Consider the following 24,931-nt stretch of genomic DNA (forward strand, 5'->3'; position numbering starts at 1 on the left):
GTTGAGGCCGATGATATCAATATCATCGGCATACGCCAGCAGCTGTACACTCTTATAGAAGATGGTACCTTCTCTATTTAGTTCTGCGGCTCGAACTATTTTCTCCAAAAGCAGGTTGAAAAAGTCGCACGATAGGGAATCGCCTTGTCTGAAACCTCGTTTGGTATCGAACGGCTCGGAGAGGTCCTTCCCGATCACAGCCGTATTAGTTTTGCGGGAATACCAAATTCAGACATCGCGGCATAAAGGCAGCTCCTTTTCGTGCTGTCGAAAGCAGCTTTGAAATCGACGAAGAGGTGGTGTGTGTCGATTCTCCTTTCACGGGTCTTTTCCAAGATTTGGCGCATGGTGAATATCTGGTCGGTTGTTGATTTGCCAGGTCTAAAGCCACACTGATAAGGTCCAATCAGTTTGTTGACGGTGGGCTTTAATCTTTCACACAATACGCTCGATAGAACCTTATATGCAATATTGAGGAGGCTAATCCCACGGTAGTTGGCGCAGATTGTGGGGTCTCCTTTTTTATGGATTGGGCATAGCACACTTAAATTCCAATCGTTGGGCATGCTTTCGTCCGACCATATTTTACAAAGAAGCTGATGCATGCACCTTATCAGTTCTTCGCCGCCGTGTTTGAATAGCTCGGCCGGCAATCCGTCGGCCCCTGCCACTTTGTTGTTCTTCAAGCGGGCAATTGCTATTCGAACTTCTTCATGGTCGTGTAATGGAACGTCTGCTCCATCGTCATCGATTGGGGAATCGGGTTCTCCTTCTCCTGGTGTTGTGCGTTCACTGCCATTCAGCAGGCTGGAGAAGTGTTCCCTCCATAATTTAAGTATGCTCTGGGCATCAGTGACTAGATCACCTTTGGGGGTTCTACAAGAGTACGCTCCGGTCTTGAAACCTTCCGTAAGCCGCCTCATTTTTTCGTAGAATTTTCGAGCATTACCCCTGTCGGCCAGCTTATCAAGCTCTTCGTACTCACGCATTTCGGCCTCTTTCTTTTTCTGTCTGCAAATGCGTCTCGCTTCTCTCTTCAACTTTCGGTATCTATCCCATCCCGCACGTGTTGTGGTCGATCGTAACGTTGCGAGGTAGGCAGCCTGTTTTCTCTCCGCTGCGACAGGGCGCTCCTCGTCGTACCAGCTGTTCTTTTGCATTTTCCGAAAACCAATGGCTTCGGTTGCAGCTGTACGTAAGGAATTTGAAATGCCGGCCCACAGTTCCCTCATACCGACTTGTTGACGAGTGCTGTCAGAGAGCAGGAGTGCAAGCCGAGTAGAAAATCGTTCGGCTGTCTGTTGTGATTGCAGCTTCTCGACGTCGAACCTTCCTTGTGTTTGGTGGCGCGCGTTTTTTGCTGCACAGAGGCGGGTGCGAATCTTAGCTGCAACAAGATAGTGGTCCGAGTCGATGTTAGGACCTCGGAGCGCACGCACATCTAAAACACTGGAGACGTGTCTTCCATCTATCACAACATGATCGATCTTGTTGGTAGTTTTTCGATCCGGAGACAGCCAGGTAGGTTGATGAATCTTCTTATGCTGGAATCTAGTACTACAAATAACCATATTTCGGGCCCCGGCGAAGTCAATCAGCCTCAACCCATTAGGGGATGTTTCGTCGTGGAGGCCGAATTTACCGACCGTAGTGCCAAAGACACCTTCTTTGCCCACCCGGGCGTTAAATTCGCCAAGCACGATTTTGACATCGTGGCGGGGGCAGCTCTCATAAGCGCGCTCCAAGCACTCATAAAAGGCATCTTTGGTCACATCGTCCTTCTCTTCCGTCGGGGCGTGGGTGCAGATCAGCGATATGTTGAAGAACCTCGCTTTGATGCGGATTGTGGCTAGACGTTCATTCACCGCAGTGAATGATAGTACTCGGCGACGGAGTCTCTCTCCCACCACGAATCCTACACCAAACTTGCGCTCCTTTATATGGCCACTGTAGTAAATGTCACAAGGACCTACTCTCTGTCCTTGTCCCGTCAACCAGCTGGGCAGCGGCATCTTCCCAATTAAGGGACCGGTGCATGCCCTCAATTCGTAGTCCTTATTTCGTTTGCCATGGTCGTCATCAAAAGGGGGGTCTCTCGTCCGAGGCTGTTTAAACGTTTTCATTGGTATTGTTTTTTTACGTGGCGGGTCCCAAGCCCAGCGCACAACCCTTGTAGGGAATGTTTCGCCTTCTCACTTTAGCTCGCCTTCGAACGGATGTTCTTAGGCTACCCAGAGGATACTTGGTCAAAGACCGGAAGTAGTGAGCTGCTTGAGCCATGTGTAAAAGAATCATTTCTGGCCACTCCCAAGTGAATGGCGATCAGAGAACTTTTCTCACTTGCGTGAACTTCTGCACATGACTCCATCCTCCGACCATTTACCATTACACCGACCAAAAGCCACTTATATTCGCATTCCGACAACAACTGCATAAGGCTTCAGATCGTCAAGTTAGACAATTGGATTTCATATCGCAAATCACTACTGATATCCGACATGTTCAAGCTAAATGTAACCGCTGATCTATTATCGCGAATTCATTCACTTAAGACCGCCATTATTGACTACGACGCCGTCGCCGTAGACCAAACAACGATGAAGAGCTACTAGCACACCTAAATGGCAGGATTCGACACTCACTAAAATGAAAATCTTTTATGTTACCTCCAAGTACTAAAAAGGTTTTTTGTGATATATCCACAGGACGAATTCGTCCCTTTGTAACATCAAAATTTTCTTCGGGCTACACACAATTTGTCGCACCTCGGCACGCGCGCTACTATAAAGATGATGGTCAACAGATTCGTTCGGCCAGGCATTGCAAAAGATACTAGATCTTTTGCTAGATGTTGCATACAGTGCCAACAATGTAAAGTTATTTAACACAACAAAAGCTTATTTCAACGCAGAATAAATCCCAGTAGCCGATTCTTACATTTGCATATTGACATTGTCGGTCCGTTTCCAATATCGGATGGCAACCGATATTGCTTAACCATAATCGATCAGATTTACACAATGGCCAGATGCCATTCCGATTCCCAACCTGACAGCTCCAGTTGTAGCAAAGGCCTTGCTAACCGGCTGGATTTCCCGTTTTGGAGTACCCATCGACATAACGTTGGATCTCGGTCGTCAATTCGAAAATGCCATATTTAAACAATTGCTAAACTATTTGGGAGTGACCCATTTAAAAACAACGCCGTATCATCCACAATGTAATGGACTAATAGAACGATGGCACATTAAAGTCTGCCATTTTATGTCATTAAGTCGATCAGTGGACGACCTATTTACCTCTTATACTACTTGCACTGCGTTCAACATATAAAGTCTACTCCTTCTGAATTGGTATATGGAACATCATTACGATTACCTTCTGAGCTTTTCATCAAACAACCCAGCAACTAGAGCCAGACAGAAATCTTAGTGGAGCTACGTCGTATCATGCGAGACCTGCGTTAGGGTGGGTCGATTCCGGACTTTTTTCGATTCGGCATTTCTAAAAGTGCGGAAAAGTTGCCTTAGTACTTCCTGATTCCAATGCAACTTTTTGTTTTGAGATCGGATTGCATCTTCAACCCCAACTCCGGCCTTGAAATTTCGGAAATTCGCCTAAAATCGTGAAATTGTCTACCTAGCGCCTGAAATACGCATCTCATGGCAAAATGTATAAAACAAAAGTTATCTGTCACGTCATTTGCTACCAAAAAGATATAAATGATCATGGCCGTAGGACGAACCGTTCCCGAGATACGAGCGAAAAGGCGGCGCTCCACAGCGCAAGGTGAAAATTGTTGCAGCTCTCAGCTAACCCGTATTGGTCTCTCAGAACCCACCGGGTGGAGGTGGCTGCTCTTCGGGTTCCTCCCAAGCCCAACCCAACCAACCAACCATATGTCAGGCTTGTTTTAGTCTGAATCTGTGTCAAATTTATTGATAAAATTAGATTTTGTACTAAACTTTGGCACCTATTGCCTAGATTGACTGCCAAGGTGTGAGAGGCGAATTCACTAAATTTTCATACCTCTGCAGTGTCTCCCGACAGCCCTTTTATGAGTTCTTCGTTAGAAACTGAACAAAGAACTGGTGGAACAGTCAAGGTAATAGTCTTCCAGTTAATCATATCGTAATAATTATTAGCTTTGAAATTCAGCTTTGGCACTTTATTACATCTAACCCTTCCATTTACAGTGTCAGACTCTGCTTCTCTGGCTGCCAGAAGACGGTCAAGGGCCAAATTTCTGACTTCTATCCGTTCGTCAGTCATCATACTAAGGAGAATATTTTCTGGAAGGGCAAAGAAAGCATTCTGTTGAATGGATGAATCGACAACCTTGCGCAGTTTAGCAGGTAAGTATCTCGACCTTTGAATTGCAGCATAGAGATGGCGCGAGCCATCTTTGATTGAACTGTTGAATCTTATTGAGAACCACAAAGGTGAGTAAACTGTAAGTATGTACTTGACCAAAATCTTTATTTCCTTTGTTGGTTTGTCAGTAGAAATGTATAATCTCAGAATTCTATTTGCACAGGTGAGCCAGCGAGATTTGCACATATTACCTGGATGCATCGACGCTCAGCTTCTGATATTTTATAGAGATAAGCTTGGTCTGTGCTAAGTTGGGCCGGATTAATAACCTCAGAAGGTAATTGGCAGGATGAAAAACTTTCAAATTTGACAACAGGCAACTTCTCACAATCAGGGAGCAGTTTACCTATGTCGCCAGAGAATGTATTTGGACTCTTTGAGACACCATCTATGTGTTAGAAGAGAACGAAGTGGAAGTTCGTTGAAATGTAGAAGACAAACAACCCACTGTAATGGCCTACCTATTCTTTCTTCTAGTTTCCGAATGATTCCACCTTTCCAACCTGTGTTCGTGTTGGTGCCATCCGCACCGACAACTTCTAGATGTTCCACATCAACTGAATTGTCTTGTAAATGTTGCCATATAGCTTGCGTCTCATCCTCAGCTGACCCGGAAGGAGAGGTGACGTGGCCAAAGTAATGACAACCAGGTTCCGCTATAAGAGAAATATGTTCCTCTTTGACAGTGTAGCGGTAGTACTTTTCACCTTCGCTGACTTGTGTAAGTGTATTGCCTTTGCGGCCGTCAAAATACAGCCCATATACAGAGTCAATACTTTTGGTGTTTTGAAACTTAACTCCAACACGTTTTTTTGCCCGACTAATCTTGCATTTGTCAGTGACAAATCTAGCCTGATCCTCTGTTATCAAACCTGCTTTTTTGGCATCCAGAAAAGCAGATGAAACAATCAAGGCTGCTCTATCACTTACTCCAAATCTTCGGGCAGCTAAAGCAGTGTGTTCTAATACTAGTGTGTTTTGATTGGTTTTAGAGGATGGAAGAGAAAATTCATCATCAGCATCGTTTTTGGAAGAATCCATGTGCGACGCACCTACATTGTTGTCGTCTGTATGAGAGTCTGGCTGATCTGAATGGTCACGTGTTCTAGCTGATACTTTTCTGGTAAGTATTGATGTTGAATGACGTTTTGAAAGCTTTTCTTTACGTTAATTTTTCTTTCTAATCTTTTTCGTTTCAGGTAGATCAACACTTCCAATGCGACCAATTCTTCTGCTTCTCTGGTCCAAGAGAAATGGTTGTTCATTGATAGAAACTTTCCTTTCCTTGGGACAAGTGCAAGAAGAGAAATAAATGCATTTACAAGCAGCGATGTCAAATAATTTTCCATCAGAAGAGACAAAGTCGTCTCTTTTAGAGCTCAAACCTATTGGGTTCCTTAAAAACATTTGTTTAAGAGTCAGAAATTTCTTATGGTATGTGGTGAGCATTAGTACAACTCTGGTGTGTTAAACTATCGGAATAGATGACTTTTTGAAAGTATTTTCAACCTTTTTTGCAACTATTTCGGTAACCTCTTTATTCCTAGGTTCATAGTTGTCGCCTCGGAGTCGCCCTATACGAAATCTTTCAAACTGATAACAAAAAAGAACATCCTGGTAAGTAGGTAACTGGGACTCAGGGAGATTGTACGGATATATGCCAAACACAGGACATTTCTGTCTAAATTTAAATTTAGATACAGACATTTTGAGTTCTGTGTTCTGTTGAGAGAATATAAGTGATAGCACTTGGCGAAATCAACGACAAGAGTGAAGGAACTCGATGAAAAAATATTTATGTGGAGTCCAGTCCGAACGTGTCGTATGGCGCAGGGAAATGATTGTAAGTGATAGAACTCGGCGAAATCACCGACAAGAGTGAAGGAACTCGATGAAAAAAATATTTGTGTGGAGACCTATCCGAACGTGTCCTTTGGCGTAGGTGAATGAATGTGAGTGATAGCACTCGGCGAAATCAACGTCAAAAAGTGTGGCTGCAAGCCGATTTTCACCTTGCGCAGTTGCATTGGAATCAGGAAGTACTAAGGCAACTTTTCCACACTATTAGAAATCCCGAATCGAAAAAAGTCCGGAATCGACCCACCCTAGTGGTTACTATCTGATTTTATCCATTTTCACAGAGTTAAAAGAGGTGTTAAAATGACTTCTTCTCAGGAACTTTGTTTGATATAGCTAGTATAGCGGGTTGAAAGATATGTACATTAAACCATTTAGTGGACACGTCCAGTTTTAAAAAAATGTTTGCCCACAGGTGTCGCTGGATAGCTGAAATCTTCTGTATTTAATTTAATGCTTAGTTATGTCATTTTATAGATTTTCGTTTAATGGTATTTTGTAGGCGGGGCAATGGTCTGGGGTGCCAAGGAATAAGTGTATCAAGTTTTCTCAAGATATCTCAAATTTTATTCAAATTATCAGTTACACGGACAAGCTGACGGATAAAAAGCTCCGAATTCCACAAGCGGTTCATAAATTTAATTAAGCATCAATTTGGTGTGTTATAAAATTACGATTCTCAACCCAAAATATTACGAAGTGTAAACCCAGTATAATAACAAATAATTTAATTATTTAGGAATAACAATCAAAGTTTAAAGTTGTACTTAATGTAAAGCAACTTCATCGAGCTAATAACGACTGACATCATGTATGTGCATAGTCCACTGAATACCAATTATTTGACTTTGTCGTTTGAGATTTTCTTGCTTAGGTTACGAAGTGTGAGATATTGTGACAATATTGTCCTGCGTCCTGTTAGTACAGCTTGGCACACTAACTAAAAAGCTTTCGTTCATGGCGATCTCAAGTCTTGTGATCATGTCTTCATCCGTGATGATTCAGTCAGATCGTCATGGGACTCTACAAAGTTTTTAGCCGCTCACCTAAGTATTTCGAAGTGGAAATAAAGGAGAATAAAGTTAAAGTTTCCATCAATCGTCTAAAGGCAGTTTAACACACGCCACCTACGACTCTCTAGGATGAGGGTACTGTGGCAACACCATAAATAATAATTAATTTTTATTTCTCAATACAACCATTTGTTTTGACATTTTGTTTATCCTTTATTCTATTCTAATGTACGTAGTTTGGACATATTAATAAATTTTCCTTTTTCTACATCAACTGCCAAGCAAGTAGCACGTGCCTACCATCGCATTACTACATACATATGTATATAACCGTCTATCTCGATTAGTTTTAGGTGATACATACAACCGTTAGGTGAACAAAACTACAAGTATAATACTCTGTAGCAACTGGTTGCAAGAGTATAAAAACGCAGTGAATACCATCGACCAACTACCCTTTTCCCCGGATTTGGCTCCATCTGATTTTTTCTTGTTCCCCATCTGAAATTTCTGCGCAATTGAAATCCGTTTTCAGTCGATCGAAGAGATAAAAACAAATTCGCTGGAGGAACTGAAGACCATCCCAAAAAGTGTTTATGAAAAATGTTTCGAGGACTGGAAAATCATTGAAATAAGTGTTTTACGTCTGGTGGGATTCTTATTTTATGATTAAATAAATATTTTGCACTTTATGTACAATTACCAGCTACTTTTTTGTCACATTGTCTTGCTCCTGGTTGTAAAGTTGTGTAACATAGGCGGTATTTTCGCTAGTTGGCGCTGAAAGCGCGTAGCTTTAGTTTTATTCGTCGCATCGGGTCATACAATACCTTTTTGAAAAGCTCATTTCACGCGTTAACACGTATTGATTGTCGTTTCTTTTAAGTCGTTCGTGAGTTATAGCGTCGCAAACATGGAGCAAAATAAAGAGAAAATACGGCATATTTTACAGTACTACTACGATAAAGGCAAAAATGCATCTCAAGCCGCCAATAAAATTTGTGCAGTTTATGGACCCGATACAGTTTCCATTTCCACCGCACAACGAAAGTTTCAACGTTTTCGTTCTGGTGTAGAGATGGTCGAAGATGCGCCACGTTTCGGAAGGCCTGCCGTCGAAAATTGCGATAAAGTCGCTGAATTGGTCGAAAGAGACCGGCATAGTAGCAGCCGTAGCATCGGTCAAGAGCTGGGTATGAGTCATCAAAAATTCATTTCAATTTCAATAAAAAAAAAAATCAATAAAAATACCGCAAGACTTTTTTGACAACCCATTATTATATTCACTCGCTTTATAAGTTAAAAAATGCCGAAATATTCTTTAGAAAGCAGAGTTATGCAGTTTGTCCAACATACATATGTATGTGTTCAGTTTTGAAAATTTCCTCTATACTAGTAGACCACATTGTATTATTGTTCTCCTCACTTTCTCGAATTATTTAACTTGAATATTTGAATCAATACGAGTACTTCGGGAACCGAAAGAACACGACCGATTTATGCGAAATGTTCAGAGTAGTTTTATATCGTAGTTGACTACGTAGTACACTGTGTAACATCTCGTATATAGTTGTGGTTTTTTAGTTGCTTTTTCCACTTTATGTATCTGTCTGCAGCTAAAATCTTCTGAACTCTTCTTTTTCCAATTGGGAGATTTAATTTTGCTACTATTTTAGAGGCACTCAAGCGATTTTTAGTAGCTTCTTCTTTAATAATATTAACTTGCCGGCGAGTTATCTTGGTATTCCTCCTTGAATTTTTATTGGATATGCCATGAAAATTTCTCACGACTTTCTCTGATCTTTTGATTTGCCGGCTAATTGCTCTGTTAGAAAGACCATTTTCCTTCAAAATTTTAATTTGTCTCTTTTCCACATCATTTAAAAACTTTTGTCTAGCCATTTCAATCACACTGTTGTCAACTGAATATAATCAAATAGAATAAGTGTAAGTGTTAACAAAACTTCACAGAAAAATATTAAAAACACAGAGAACTTACCGCAAAAACGATAAAAATATGACTGCGGCTAACCAAAGTTCGCACCAATTGTCAGACAATATTCAGATTTTGCTATTTTAGTACCGTTATGCTCTTGTTTTTATATGCATGCTTACTTTATATGTATATTACCTAGCATTTATATTATATTTTAACTATTGTTTACAAAAACAAATATATTAAAACTGTCGCGTGTACAGTTATTTTCTTTATAATTCATGAGTGCGGCTAACCAAAATTCGCGCACTGTACAACACACAACATAGCAATGTTACGATCTGTGTAGATGTAGCTATACTTATTTAAAATGTGTAATCACTTGAATCGTTTTGCAGTCAGGCTTACATCATACGTATGTATGTACATTAGGGTGCACCTTAGCTATACGGGAGAAAATAATATAGCGTACAGGGCATCACACCCCCCAAAAGTTGCATTAGAGTATAATTATAATTTATAATTTATAATAATTTGGCGATTGGATAATGGGAAGACGTGCCGCAACGAGGGTAAAGTGACCATGTTATTCAAAATTTGTAAAACATGGTCACTTTACCCTCGTTGCGGCACGTCTTTCCATTATCCAATCGCGAAAATTTTTTGCAGAACATATTATTATACTCTAATGCAACTTTTGGGGGGGTGTGATGTCCTGTACGCTATATTTTTTTTCTCCCGTATAGCTAAGGTGCACCCTAATGTACATGTACATTCGAGTATTGCATACATACAAGTGTATAAAAATTATTCCTTTAGTTTTAATTCCGAACATTTCTGTAGGATATATTTTATATATGTATATATTAAAGAAATACGCATTATTTATTATAGTAAGAAACTTATTTTATTATGTAGATCTAGTAAAACCAACATGCTGTAAAGTTGCATTCGGTTTGTACAATTACTTAACTTATTTGTTTTATAAGTATATTTAACATGATCTTAATAAATTTCAAATGTACAATTACCTTATTTGCCGTTCAACTGCGACAGTAGGATATATAGAAAATAGAACTTCATGCAAAACCACCCACACTAAGTACTTATTCGCGTACATTTTTGTCACAATATCTCACACTGCGTAACCTAAGCAAGAAAATCTCAAACGACAAAGTCAAATGATTGGTATTCAGTGGACTATGCACATATGTACATGATGTCAGTCGTTATTTGCTCGATGAATTTGCTTTGCATTAAGTACAACTTTAAACTTTGATTGTTATTCCTAAATAATTAAATTATTTGTTATTATACTGGGTTTACACTTCGTAAAACAATATTTTAATACAATTTATAAAATTTTGGGTTGAGAATCGTAATTTTATAACACACCAAATTGATGCTTAATTAAATTTATGAACCGCTTGTGGAATTCGGAGCTTTTTATCCGTCAGCTTGTCCGTGTAACTGATAATTTGAATAAAATTTGAGATATCTTGAGGAAACTTGATACACTTATTCCTTGGCACCCCAGACCATTGCCCCGCCTACAAAATACCATTAAACGAAAATCTATAAAATGACATAACTAAGCATTAAATAAAATACAGAAGATCTCAGCAATCCAGCGACACCTGTGGGCAAACATTTTTTTAAAACTGGACGTGTCCACTAAATGGTTTAATGTACATATCTTTCAACCCGCTATACTAGCTATATCAAACAAAGTTCCTGAGACGAAGTCATTTCAACACCTCTTTTAACTCTGTGAAAATGGATAAAATCAGATAGTAACCACTAGGGTGGGTCGATTCCGGACTTTTTTCGATTCGGGATTTCTAATAGTGTGGAAAAGTTGCCTTAGTACTTCCTGATTCCAATACAACTTTTTGTTTTGAGATCGGATTGCATCTTCAACCCCAACTCCGGCCTTGAAATTTCGGAAATTCGCCTAAAATCGTGAAATTGTCTACCTAGCGCGTGAAATACGCATCTCATGGCAAAATGTATAAAACAAAAGTTATTTGTCACGTCATTTGCTACCGAAATGGTATATGTGATCATGGCCGTAGGACGAAAACTATCAAACTATCGCGGTAGTATTTTTCACCTTCGCTGACTTGTGTAAGTGTATTGTCTTTGCGGCTGTCAAAATACAGCCTATATACAGAGTAAATACTTTCGGGTTAAATACCAAGCAAAAACCTGAAATGGCGCAAGGTTTTACCAAGTACTTAATTAAAACTGTATAAATATTTTGTGTTAATATTTATTTAGGATATTATATTTGTATATGTTCCACATATAGTTTCTCTAATCTGATTTCTTGTTTAAAATGTGATTTTGTCACCAAACTTACAATCATGGCATTCATACTAAAGTATCCTTTGCGCTTATAATAGAAAAACTTTTATTTAGTTGGAGCAGCGATTTTAATATGTGTTCCGTCTACACACAAAATCGCGCTTGAAAATCCGTATTTCTGAAAGAAGTCTCTTTTCGCTTGTATTTTTTCATTGTTTTTGTAAGGGGGGAGATACCTCTAGAATTTTCAAAAATAAAGTCCCGAAGTTTCATTGGTTTACTCCGCAAATTTTCAAAGAAATCGGCCCCAGAAGCACTGCACTTCATGCAGCGGCTGTATAGGTACCAAAACTTTGAGGCTCGTTTCCTCGAAAGTAACTTTTTTTATCCGGCCGTCAAAATTGTGAGCGAATTAATTAACTAATTTACGTGAAATAAGGCGTATTTTATAGACAATTTTATACTCAAGTGCGTGATAGAGCGCTTCTCCGAGAAAAATGGCATTTGACAGTTGTTTAACTATTTTGACGTCGAAAAACTTTACCTGTATACTGTGGCACTTTTTTAAAGCCCAGACCTACATCCCCAATTTTTCGAAATTCTCAAAATCCCTCTATTATACACTTGATAAAAGCTTGTTGATTAAAAAAAATTAACCTTTTTCGTTTCAGATAAGATGCCGTTGATATTTCCGCCATTTTGTTTTTTTGACATAAAATAATTTTTGTTTTGTTGTTCAATAATATATCTTAATACATACTATATATGCAAAAAAATCGGATATGATCTGTTTTTTCTCCCATAATAAAAGTGGAAAAAGTACCTTTTTAGACGCCTTATTTAGGCGATAATATTTCATAAACTTGTTTTAGAAAAATAACTTTAATAAAATTTAACTGTGCATTTCTGTGGATTCTCGAACAGTTTTGACCAGTGTAATTTGATAGGCTTAAAAACCGTCCATTTTCTATAAATTAAAATATAATAATTTGTATATTCAACAAAATTCAAATCCATACTACTTGAACTTTGGTTTTGTTTTATTCAATTAATACTGATATAGTAACACTAAAATAACCTTGCAAGTAATAAAAAAATGGCCTTTTTTTCAAATTGCACTGATTTTAGATGCAAAATGGAATAAAATTTATTTAATTTTGCAAAGATCTGATGACGTTCACTATCCTAATTTTACCCGAGATATGAGAGACTGATATGGATATTTATATTTATTCTACTGCCATCATATCAAAGGGGTCCGTATTTCAAGAATTTGCTAACCAAATAACGCTGAATCTCGATAATTGCTCTTGAATTACAAGTACGCGGTTTGTTTGGCGCAATATTGTCTATACAACCTCAACAGTTTCATATTGAAAACTCTAGGATTTCTACTTGTGGCTTTTGGGGTTCATTTGCTGTACTTCTTGAAATACTCCACTTACATCTAAAATTATACGGTTTTTAAATATGCCAGCTATTGTGGGGTCAGCGTTTAGTGCTTTTAACGGCTTCATTTACTTTAATAACACCTTCAACTATATAAAATGTGGAATTCCATCAATTATCGACATTTTGAATTAGTTTTTAAAGTTCTGTACCAGCATTGTTTCGAAAAAAATTTACATTTTTCATTTGTAGAAGTGCTTTTTCTGAAATGTGTGTAACAATTTGTTTTAATTTTCATGCGCAAAACAACGGAATTAGCGTAGTTTGAGCTCATTTTTCAAGGCACACTTTATATAATTTGCGTTATCAAAAAGCACTGTCAATATTATTTTATCAAACACCCCCCACTCTGACTTTTTGTTTTTTGCCCGGTTTAATTATTGCCAGTATGTTCCTAACTCAATGGACAGCAATTCAGTAATATATGAAAATTTTCTCTAACAATTACAGTTAAACTGCTATGTAACTAACGAGATGTCCAACAAAAGTTGGAACTTTTGATTTAATTTTTTAGAGACATACTTCCTATAAAGTTCTTGACAACATGCCGACTGGACAGGTCATATGAACGATTTAGCGCTTCAATGAATTGATTAAATCCGTTGTCCTCGACAATGCTAAATGGTTGGAAACCCTTGAGATAATAGACAAAGCATCCTCAATTTTGTTTACGTAGAGTAGGTTCTAAAATCTCTTAATTAAAATACGAATTTTATGTTTTATTGCATTGTATGAGTACTTACGGGATGTCATTATGTGCATCTGATTTTTCTGTCGTTTGAAATGTAACCCTTGCTGCTCCTGGAAGCTCCGTTGTTGGACGCTGATTTTACATATGCTGTTTTAAGTTCGAACTCCACGTTTTATATAGTATACGTATTCCTTTTTATGTATCCGTTTAATTCCTTTGCTTTATAAAATTGCCACATTTCACATCGCTTTTTATTTATTTTACAGGCAATTTTCACAAAATTAATTATTTGAAAACTTTTTTTTAAACAACGTTCAACGGAATTAAATAAGATCATTCGCAATGAATAAAAAAGTATTTCAAAATACATTTTCTAACTCGAACTAAAAAATCAAAACACTCAATTTCTGTTTACTTCTTCCTCTTTACGAGCGTAGACACCGCTTATGCGATTATAGCCGAGTTAACAACAGCGCGCTAGTCGTTTCTCTTTTAGCTATGTGACGCCAATTGGATATTCCAAGCGAAGCCAGGTCCTTTTCAACATGGTCCTTCCAACGAAGTGGAGGTCTTCGTCTTCCTCTGCTTCCCCCGGTGGGTACTACGTCGAATACTTTCAGAGCTGGAGTGTTTTCGTCAATTCGAACAACATGACCTAGCCAGCGTAGTCGCTGTCTTTTAATTCGCTGAACTATGTCAATGTCGTCGTATATCTCGTACAGCTCATCGTTCCATGAAATGCGATATTCGCCGTGGCCAATGCGCAAAGGACCATAAATCTTTCGCAGAACCTTTCTCTCGAAAACTCGCAACGTCGACTCATCCGTTGTTGTCATCGCCCAAGCCTCTGCACCATATAGCAGGACGGGAATTATGAGCGACTTATGGAGTTTTGTTTTTGTTCGTCGAGAGAGGACTTTGCTTCTCAATTGCCTACTCAGTCCGAAATAGCACCTGTTGGCAAGAGTTATCCTGCGTTGGATTTCCAGGCTGACACTGTGACATTGATGATATCAATATCATCGGCATACGCCAGCGGCTGTAGCCTCTCATAAAAAATTGTACTGGCTTAATTTAGTTCTGCAGATCGAATTATTTTCTCCAGCAGCAGGTTAAAGAAGTCGCACGATAGGGAGTCGCCTTGTCTGAAACCTCGTTTGGTATCGAACGGCTCGGAGAGGTCCTTCCCGATCTTGACGGAGCTTTTTGTGTTGCTCAACATCAGTTTGCACAGCCGTATTAGTTTTGCGGGGATACCAAATTCAAAAATAGCGGCATAAAGGCAGCTCTTTTTCGTGCTGTTAAAAGCAACTTTGAAATCGACAAAGAGGTGGTGTATGTCGATTCTCCTTTCAAGGGTATTTTCCAAAATTTGGCGCATGGTGAATATCTGGTCGGTTGCTGATTTGCCAAGTCTACAGCCACACTCATGAGGTCCAATTAGTTTTTTGACGGTGGGCTTTAATCTTTCACACAATACGCTCGATAGAACCTTATACGCGATGTTAAGGAGGCTTATCCGACGGTAGTTGGCGCAGATTTTGGGGTCTCCCTTTTTGTGGATTGGGCAGAGTACACTTAAATTCCAATCGCTGGGCATGTTTTCGTCCGACCATATTTTACAAAGAAGCTGATGCATGCTCCTTATCAGTTCTTCGCCGCCGTGTTTGAATAGCTCGGCTGGCAATCCATCGGCTCCCGCCGCTTTGTTGTTCTTCAGACGGGTAATTGCTATTCGAACTTTTTCATGGTCGGGCAAGGAAACGTCTTCTCCATCGTAATCGATTATGGGATCGGGTTCGCCTTCTTCTAGTGATGTACGTTCACTGCCATTCAGCAGGCTGGAGAAGTGTTCCCTCCATAATATAAGTATGCTCTGGCCATCTGTGGCCAGATCATCTTTGGGGGTTCTACAGGAGTATGCTCCGGTCTTGAAACCTTTTATAAGCCGCCGCAAATTTTCGTAGAATTTTCGAGCATTACCCCTGTCGGCCAGCTTATCAAGCTCTTCATAATCACACATTTCGGCGTCTTTCTTTTTCTGTCTGCAAATGCGTCTCGGTTCCATCTTCAACTCTCGGTATTTATCCCATCCTGCACGTGTTGTGGTCGATCGTAACGTTGCGAGGTAGGCAGCCTGTTTTCTCTCCGCTGCGACAGGGCGCTCCTCGTCGTACCAGCTGTTCTTTTGCATTTTCCGAAAACCAATGATTTCGGTTGCAGCTGTAAGTATGGAGTTTGAAATGCCGTCCCACAGTCCCCTTATTCCGAGTTGTTGACGAGTGCTCTCAGAGAGCAGGAGTGCAAGGCGAGTAATAAATCATTCGGCTGTCTGTTGTGATTGCAGCATCTCGACGTCAAACCTTCCTTGAATTTGTTGACGTGCGCTTTTTGCTGCACAGAGGCGGGTGCGAATCTTGGCTGCAACAAGATAGTGGTCTATCTTGGAACCAATGTAAACACCACCAACAATGTCAGCCTGGAAATCCAATGCACTATAACTCTTGCCAACAGGTGCTACTTCGAACTGAGTAGGCAATTGAGAAGTAAAGTCCTCTCTCGACGAACAAAAGCTAAACTCTATAAGTCGCTCATAATCCCCGTCCTGTTATATGGTGCAGAGGGTTGCACGATGACAACAACGGATGACTCGACGTTGCGAGTTTTAGAGAGAATAGTTCTGCGAAACATTTATGGTCTTTTGCGCGTTAGCCACGGCGAATACCGCATTCGATGGTACGATAAGCTGTATGAGATATATGACGACTTTGATATAGTTCAGCGAATTAAAAGGCAGCGGGTACGCTGGCTAGGTCATGTTGTCCGAATGGACGAAAACACTCCAGCTCTGAAAGTATTCAACGCAGTACCCACCGGGTGAAGTAGAGAAAGAGGAAGACCTCCACTCCGTTGGAAGAACCAGGTGGAGAAGGACCTGGCTTCGCTTGGAATATCAATTGGCGCCACGTAGCGAAAAGAAGAAACGACTGGCGCGCTGTTGCTAACTCGGCTATAATCGCGTAAGCGGTGTCTACGCCAGTAAAGAAGAAGCGGTTGTAAATTTCACTCACAGTAATTTAGTGGCCCCATTTAATGATATAATTAGCACTCAATAGCCGTCAAGTGTAAGAGATTATTCAATCTTAGTGATAAAATCACCAGAGGTGAAAATTATCTCATCACTACTTTATACCACATCTACCGGTCAATATGTAAGAAATCTTGATGACATTCTGAAAGGATCCCTTTCGAATAACATTGTGTCCTTTTGACGTTTGAAGTGTGAAGGTGTTTCTTTGATCCTTGCAAGTTTTGACAGTATAAACTGTGCGGTTAAAACCGAATCTGCTTTTGTTTACTTGTTTATTCTGCATTTGCCCCCTTGTGGGCGCTGCAGGTGTCAAGGGGGGCGGTAAGAGACCCAGAAAAAAAGGGGGGGCGTTGTGTAGAGGACTGGGTTGTTATTTGTAACTCTATTGAGCTAGCAGGCCTCTTAGACAATGACTACATGAGCTCTCGACTCTCAACAACAACTTGTGAACATCAACTAATATGAATTAAAAGATTGCTCAAACTCGGTTCTATATTTCTCTTCGCGCAGTTCATATATCTGTCCTATTTTATTGAATATAGAAAAAATTTAAATCATGTCAATCGGTCGCTCCGCTTCATAACGGGGCATCTCGACAGGATAGAATTTATGGAACACTAATTGTCAAACGTATTGCTATTGCCATTGCCAAATCTGTATGTGGGCATTTGCTATCATAATACGAGTATAATCATTTGCGCAAAGGTGTAGGGTAGGTAGGTTTTAGCTGATGTAGCGAATGCTTTGAGCTCTTGAATAATTTATTTTATCACTGGCGAAATGACGTCGGGTAGGTAGCTGATGTAACGCACGTTTTGAGCTTTTGAACTCCTTAAATCTTTTATGTGGAAAATAAAAAAAGGACCTTTATCCTTTCTTACAAATGTATTTTTGGGGAAAATAAAAAAAGGATAAAGATCCTTTTTTATAAATGTATTTCTGGGAAAAAAAAAGATAATATGAAAAGGAGAAAGATCCTTTTTTACAAATGTATTTCTAGGAAAAATAAGAATTCATATTTTTGGACTACTATATAATAATTGTGCTTAAGTATTCCTATATAAGCAATGTAATATTTATTTTATATTCATTTGTGGTTTTGCGCGCAATAGATGAGCATTACTTACGCCTCCTTTACACTACTCGCGAAGTTAAACGTATTTCTCAAAGAAAAACAATGTCGGAAGAAAAAAAGAAGAGACGGCAATACTGTGCGGAATACATTAAATTCGGATTCATTGAAAATCCCACAAACCCATCCTCGCCTTTGTGTCTTCTATGTCTAAAAACATTTTCGAATGAAGCAATGAAGCCTTCAAGACTGCAAGATCATTTGAATAAAATGCATCCAGATAAGAGAGACAAGAATGTAGCATATTTTCAAGACCTAGAGAAGAAGCATAATACTCAGCCAAGTGTAGCAAAACGATTTTCGGCAGCTGCTAAGCAAGATGACGACGGACTTCGAGCTTCGAACAATATCTCTTTGTTAATTGCTCTAAAAGGCAAACGACATAACATCGCAGAAGAGTTAATATTGCCAGCAACAAATGAAGTAATAACTACAGTGCTTCATAAACCGGCCGCAGATATTATCCGAAAAATTCCTTTGAGTAATAATTCTGTGCAAAGACGAATTGATGAAATGGCTGAAAACATTGAAGAATCATTGTTGTTGTCTTACGTGAGTTTTATTAAAGATAAGAAAATATGTGAAGAACTATTATTTGATAGAAATTTAGACCCCGATACAAAAGGCGAAACCATATTCAATACATTGGAAAAGTTTTGCGATGAGAAAGAAATTCCTTTGAAAAATATTATTTCAGTTGCTACGGATGGCGCTCCGGCTATGTCAGGGTGCCATAAAGGCTTAATAGCGTACTTAAAAAATAAAATTCCAGATGTCCTTGGTGTACATTGCGTTATTCATAGACAACATTTAGTTGCTAGAAACTTAAGTAAAAACCTATTTCAATCACTGCAATATGTCATCAAAGCAATCAATAAAATCCGCAACAGCTCTTTTAATGATAGATTATTTCATCAGCTTTGTGTTACTAATAACGAGGATTTCAATCGTTTGTTGTTTCATACTGAAGTTCGTTTGCTATCAAGAAGCAATTGTCTGACTCGATTCTACAACCTGTTTGACTCTGTTATAGAGTTCTTGAAAACTAAAGATAAAGAATTTCAAGACAAGCTCATAACATCAATGATATAGCTTACATGACAGATCTGTATAAATTGTTCAACGACATGAATCTCCAACTGCAAGGCGATAAACTAAATTTATTTAAAACAAAAAACGTCGTTGCTGCTTTCGCAGCCAAACTGCTTCTACACAAAAAGAATCTGGGCAGACGTGAGTTTCACAATTTTCCGAATTTATCAGTATCATGTAGTAACGACGAATTGTTTGCCTACTGCCAACATTTGGAAAACTTCCACATTGACTTCACCGAACGATACCAGGACATTTTGAACTTGGAAATACCAGACTGGGTGTTGGATCCGTTTTCAAATGTCAACACAGCAATGTCACCTCAGCTGGAAGAAGAACTTATAGAATTGACAATAAACGAGGAAATAAAAATCAAGATCAAAATGGTTACCAAGAATGGTTTTGGCTACAAAAACCGATCTCGCAATTGTACCATGGATTGTGGTCAATCGTTCAACGATTCTTGATAGCATTCCTATCGTCATATTTGTGTGAATGTGGATTTAGTGCTGTGACAACACTGCTTACTAAAAATAGAAAGCGTTTGCTTGTTACCGAACGTGGCGACTTGCGACTGTTCTTGAGTAAATTGGAACCTGATACGAGTATTAACAAACTTATTAAACAGCATCAGATTCATCCTTCACATTAGTTTTTATACATATATGGATCGATTATTTTAGTTTTATTTTTAATAAAATATTCTCTGTTTTAATACTATAAAGCTGTGTTTCAATAATCATTCTTATTGGCAGGTGGAGCCCGTAAGAGTTAACTTGAGACCTAAGCGCCGTTGTATGTTACCTACTGCGCTTAGGTTTCAAGTTGCTGGTTATAGTAAAAGTTTCGTTTAGAATTCTCCGTTAATATACATATATAGGTCACAATAATTAATTTGAAGTTATAGTGGTTTTTAAATAGGTGAAAAAATGGGGGCGCTAACAAATATTTATTCTCAAAGTGGGCGGTAGACAAAATAAGTTTGGGAACAAGCCAGTGGTTGGCGATAATAAGCGGCAGTCCAAAAAACAGGTAAAATATTTTTTTACACATTTATCTATTTTAGACATAAATAATGTAACATTTAATGTATCTGGCGTATTTAGTTTCCAATTTATCGCACTTTTAGTAGTTTTTAACAGTACCGTTATATAGGGAGGGAGTGGGGTTATCCTCCGATTTCATCATTAAAATATACTTATATACATTACAAACTGAATTTTATTATACAAGTATTAACATTACTTTTTTGGTAAAAACCTTATATATGGTTTATATACACCCGACTCTTTTTTTACACGGATTTGAAGTTACACGGTTGAGAAAATTTTTTTTTGTAAAAAATTTTTAATCTACTAAGGTTTTTAAATCACTGTCTTGTAATTATGTTTGTTTTTACCACACTTAGCACCATTGCTGAAATGAACATACCTAACAGTAACTGGGAAATTCCTTTATTCGATAACTCTTACCTACACATTTTGTTCGCATGATATTCACATTGCTGAAATGGATATCTCCAGCGATGATACCGACTTTAGTCCAGTTGCAAACAATTGCGCTTATTATCAAGTAGCGATAAATAATTATGTAGCAATGTAAATATTTTTTCCTTATTTCTATTCTAATTTTTCTGTTCTTAGTTCTGGATTATCAGGTTTCTTTGTTTTTTGCTTAATATAAGTACCAAATTTTCACCTGTACGAATTATGTATTTTAAGTTTTAATGCACGAAAAATGCCATATGAACATACAATTTGTAGGAATATCTGAATTTTTATAGTTTTCCAATTTTTTTACACGGTTTTTCGAAGTAAATATTGTTCTTTATTTAATCTTACACGGTTTTCAGATGACATGGAACGTATCCCCTTTTTCTATAGGAAACGCCTCTTTTTTACACAGTTTTTTTACACGGATTTCTGAGGAACGTATCTTCTTCTTCTTCTTAATTGGCGTAGACACCACTTACGCGATTATAGCCGAGTTAACAACAGCGCGCCAGTCGTTTCTTCTTTTCGCTACGTGGCGCCAATTGGATATTCCAAGCGAAGCCAGGTCCTTCTCCACTTGGTCCTTCCAACGGAGTGGAGGTCTTCCTCTTCCTCTGCTTCCCCGGCGGGTACTGCGTCGAATACTTTCAGAGCTGGAGTGTTTTATTCCATCCGGACAACATGATCTAGCCAGCGTAGCCGCTGCCTTTTAATTCGCTGAACTATGTCAATGTCATCGTATATCTCGTACAGCTCATCGTTCCATCGAATGCGATATTCGCCGTGGCCAATGCGCAAAGGACCATAAATCTTTCGCAGAATTTTTCTCTCGAAAACTCGTAACGTCGACTCATCGGTTGCTGTCATCGCCCAAGCCTCTGCACCATATAGCAGGACGGGAATTATGAGCGACTTATAGAGTTTAGCTTTTGTTCGTCGAGAGAGGACTTTACTTTTCAATTGCCTACTCAGTCCGAAGTAGCACCTGTTGGCAAGAGCAATCCTGCGTTGGATTTCCAGGCTGACCTTATTAGTGGTGTTAATGCTGGTTCCTAAATATACGAAATTATCTACAACTTCAAAGTTATGACTGTCAACAGTGGCGTGAGAGCCAAGTCGCGAGTGCGACGACTGTTTGTTTGATGACAGCAGATATTTCGTTTTGCCCTCGTTCACTGCCAGACCCATTTTCTGTGCTTCCTTGTCCAGCCTAGAGAAAGCAGAACTAACGGCGCGGGTGTTGAGGCCGATGATATCAATATCGTCGGCATACGCCAACAGCTGTACACTCTTATAGAAGATGGTACCTTCTCTGTTTAGTTCTGCAGCTCGAACTATTTTCTCCAGGAGCAGGTTGAAGAAGTCGCACGATAGGGAGTCGCCTTGTCTGAAACCTCGTTTGGTATCGAACGGCTCGTAGAAGCTGATGCATGCTCCCTATTAGTTCTTCGCCGCCGTGTTTGAATAGCTCGGCCGGTAGTCCGTCGGCCCCTGTCGCTTTGTTGTTCTTGAGGCGGGCAATTGCTATTCGAACTTCTTCATGGTCGGGTAATGGAACGTCTGCTCCATCGTCATCGATTGGGGAATCGGGTTCTCCTTCTCCTGGTGTTGTGCGTTTACTGCAATTCAGCAGGCTGGAGAAGTGTTCCCTCTATAATTTAACTATGCTCTGGGCATCAGTAACTAGATCACCTTTGGGGGTTCTACAAGAGTATGCTCCGGTCTTGAAACCTTCCGTAAGCCGCCGCATTTTTTCGTAGAGTTTTCGAGCATTACCCCTGTCGGCCAGCTTATCAAGCTCTTCGTACTCACGCATTTCGGCCTCTTTCTTCTTCTGTCTGCAAATGCGTCTCGCTTCCCTCTTCAACTCTCGGTATCTATCCCATCCCGCACGTGTAGTGGTCGATCGTAACGTTGCGAGGTAGGCAGCCTGTTTTCTCCCGCTGCGACAGGGCACTCCTCGTCGTACCAGCTGTTCTTTTGCTCTTTCCGAAAACCAATGGTTTCGGTTGCAGCTGTACGTATGGAATTTGAAATGCCGTCCCACAGTTCCCCTATACCGAGTTGTTGACTAGTGCTCTCAGAGAGCAGGAGTGCAAGCCGAGTAGAAAATCGTTCGGCAGTCTGTTGTGATTGCAGCTTTTCGACGTCGAACCTTCCTTGTGTTTGTTGGCGTGCGTTTTTTGCAGCACAGAGGCGAGTGCGAATCTTAGCTGCAACAAGATAGTGGTCCGAGTCGATGTTAGGACCTCGGAGCGCACGCACATCTAAAACATTGGAGTAGTGTCTTCCATCTATCACAACATGATCGATCTGGTTGTTAGTTTTTCGATCCGGAGACAGCCAGGTGCTTGATGAATCTTCTTATGCTGGAATCTAATACTACAGATAACCATATTTCGGGCCCCGGCGAAGTCAATCAGCCTCAACCCATTTGGGGATGTTTCGTCGTGGAGGCTGAATTTACCGACCGTAGTGCCAAATATACCTTCTTTGCCCACCCGGGCGTTAAACTCGCCAAGCACGATTTTGACATCGTGGCGGGGGCAGCTCTCATAAGCGCGCTCCAAGCGCTCATAGAAGGCGTCTTTGGTCACATCGTCCTTCTCTTCCGTTGGGGCGTGGGCGCAAATCAGCGATATGTTGAAGAACCTCGCTTTGATGCGGATTGTGGCTAGACGTTCATTCACCGCAGTGAATGATAGTACTCGGCGACGGAGTCTCTCTCCCACCACGAATCCTACACCAAACTTGCGCTCCTTTATATGGCCACTGTAGTAAATGTCACAAGGACCTACTCGTCTCTGTCCTTGCCCCGTCCATCGCATTTCTTGGACGGCGGTGATGTCAGCCTTTATTTTTGCGAGGACATCAACCAGCTGGGCAGCGGCACCTTCCCAATTAAGGGTCCAGACATTCCAGGTGCATGCCCTCAAATCGTAGTCCTTATTCCGTTTGCCATGGTCGTCATCAAAAGGGGGGTCTCTCATCCGAGGCTGTTTAAACGTTTTCGTCCCAAGCCCAACGCACAACCCTCGAACGGATGTTCTTAGGTACCCAGAGGATACTTGGTCAAAGACCGGAAGTAGTGAGCTGCTTGAACCATGGCTCCCAAGTGAATGGCGATCAGAGAACTTTCCTCACTTGCGTGAACTTCTACACATGACTCCATCCTCCAACGTATCTACCGTGTAAAAAAAGAGTTGGGTGTATAACTTATATTGTTATACTTTGTATAATTTACAATACTAAATACATCAGTTTAGTAATTCTTAATACAACACAATTTACACAATTTGTACATATGTAAGCCAATTTAACAATATTTTTTTTTTAATTAAATAATTTAGAAGTATTAGTATTGGGTCATTTAAATATATCATTGAAATTAGTCTTTGTCGGAATGGCCAAATTTGATTTTTGCGTTTATCTTGCCGTTTTGAAATGTCTGCATGCGTGACTCCCAAAGTTCATGTGAAGCTTTCTTATGTTCGTAGCAATCTTTTTCGAGGAAGGCCTCCAAGTAAGTTCTTCACTTTTAAATCGTGCAAAACACTTTTAGTCCGCAAGCTCAGCTAGTGCATGCTCACTATAAACTTCCACCAAAATAGATGACTTTCGGCCATATATAATGGAAATTTTCAAACATTAGAAATAACGATGAAAAGCTTAAATGAGAAAATAGGTTTGTTGAACATAATTAAATAGTTAGATGCTTTTTATGCGATATATATGTATGTAGTTACCGAACTCTTTATGGGAGTTTTTAATATAAACAAATCTTTCTAACATACAAAGAAATTGCGATTAAGGAAATGTTGGGTGAGCTTTTGGTAAACAACAGTGGTTAATCTTGCTGTAAATTAAATAAATCCAGCACCTTCAGTGTTGAGAATTTCGCCTGCGACTTTAATAATTTCATATGTATACGTGTGAAATAATAAAACGATATTTAACTATTATATTAAACAATTGTTGTAGCTTATATTTTTCCACTTTATTGTAAATGTCATCAATATATTCGTCAAGTTTTATTTTATGAATTTTACAGTGTTCAAGTGTACGGACGTGTTTTTTAATTCGCTCCGTGAATTTTGTGATTAAAACGCATAAAAGCAAAAAATTAAAAAAAAAAAAACAAAAAATAAACAAATAGCTAACAGTGCACACAAGTTATTATATTTAAACATAAACAAATTGTGCACGAAACAAAAAGTAAAAACAAAAAAAAGAAAAATAATCAACAATCAAAAATGAGTGCTACTCAGCCTCACCAACAAGGCCGTAGGCATTCTTTAAATGCCTACTTTAGCTATGTCGAGCCAACAACAGTAACTCCTGGCAAAAACAAAATTAACGGCGATGACTCATCATCGCAGCGATCAACCGAAAGAGCAAGTAAGCAAGCGCAGTCAGCAGAAGCAGCAGAGAACAGCAAACGGGCAACAACAAATGCGCCGACAGTAAACAGTATGCAAGTACCAGCAAGCACACGG

General features: G+C 39.5%; 1 protein-coding gene across 2 annotated transcripts in view; it reads right to left on the reverse strand.

Annotated features, from left to right (window-relative positions):
- LOC126764145 (uncharacterized) overlaps positions 1-10,465 on the reverse strand; it is a 147,365-nt gene extending 136,900 nt beyond the window's left edge. The window contains exon 1 of one of the 2 annotated variants that reach the window (XM_050481944.1): positions 10,212-10,465. In XM_050481944.1, coding sequence (XP_050337901.1) covers positions 10,212-10,300 — 89 coding nt within the window. In that variant the 5' untranslated portion in view covers positions 10,301-10,465. The remainder of the gene's footprint in view (positions 1-10,211) is intronic. The other variant, XM_050481943.1, reaches the window with a different exon arrangement.
- Positions 10,466-24,931: the final 14,466 nt, after the last annotated feature.

Source organism: Bactrocera neohumeralis, unplaced genomic scaffold (genome assembly GCF_024586455.1).
Source record: "Bactrocera neohumeralis isolate Rockhampton unplaced genomic scaffold, APGP_CSIRO_Bneo_wtdbg2-racon-allhic-juicebox.fasta_v2 cluster09, whole genome shotgun sequence".
Classification (NCBI taxonomy): Eukaryota; Metazoa; Arthropoda; class Insecta; order Diptera; family Tephritidae; genus Bactrocera; species Bactrocera neohumeralis.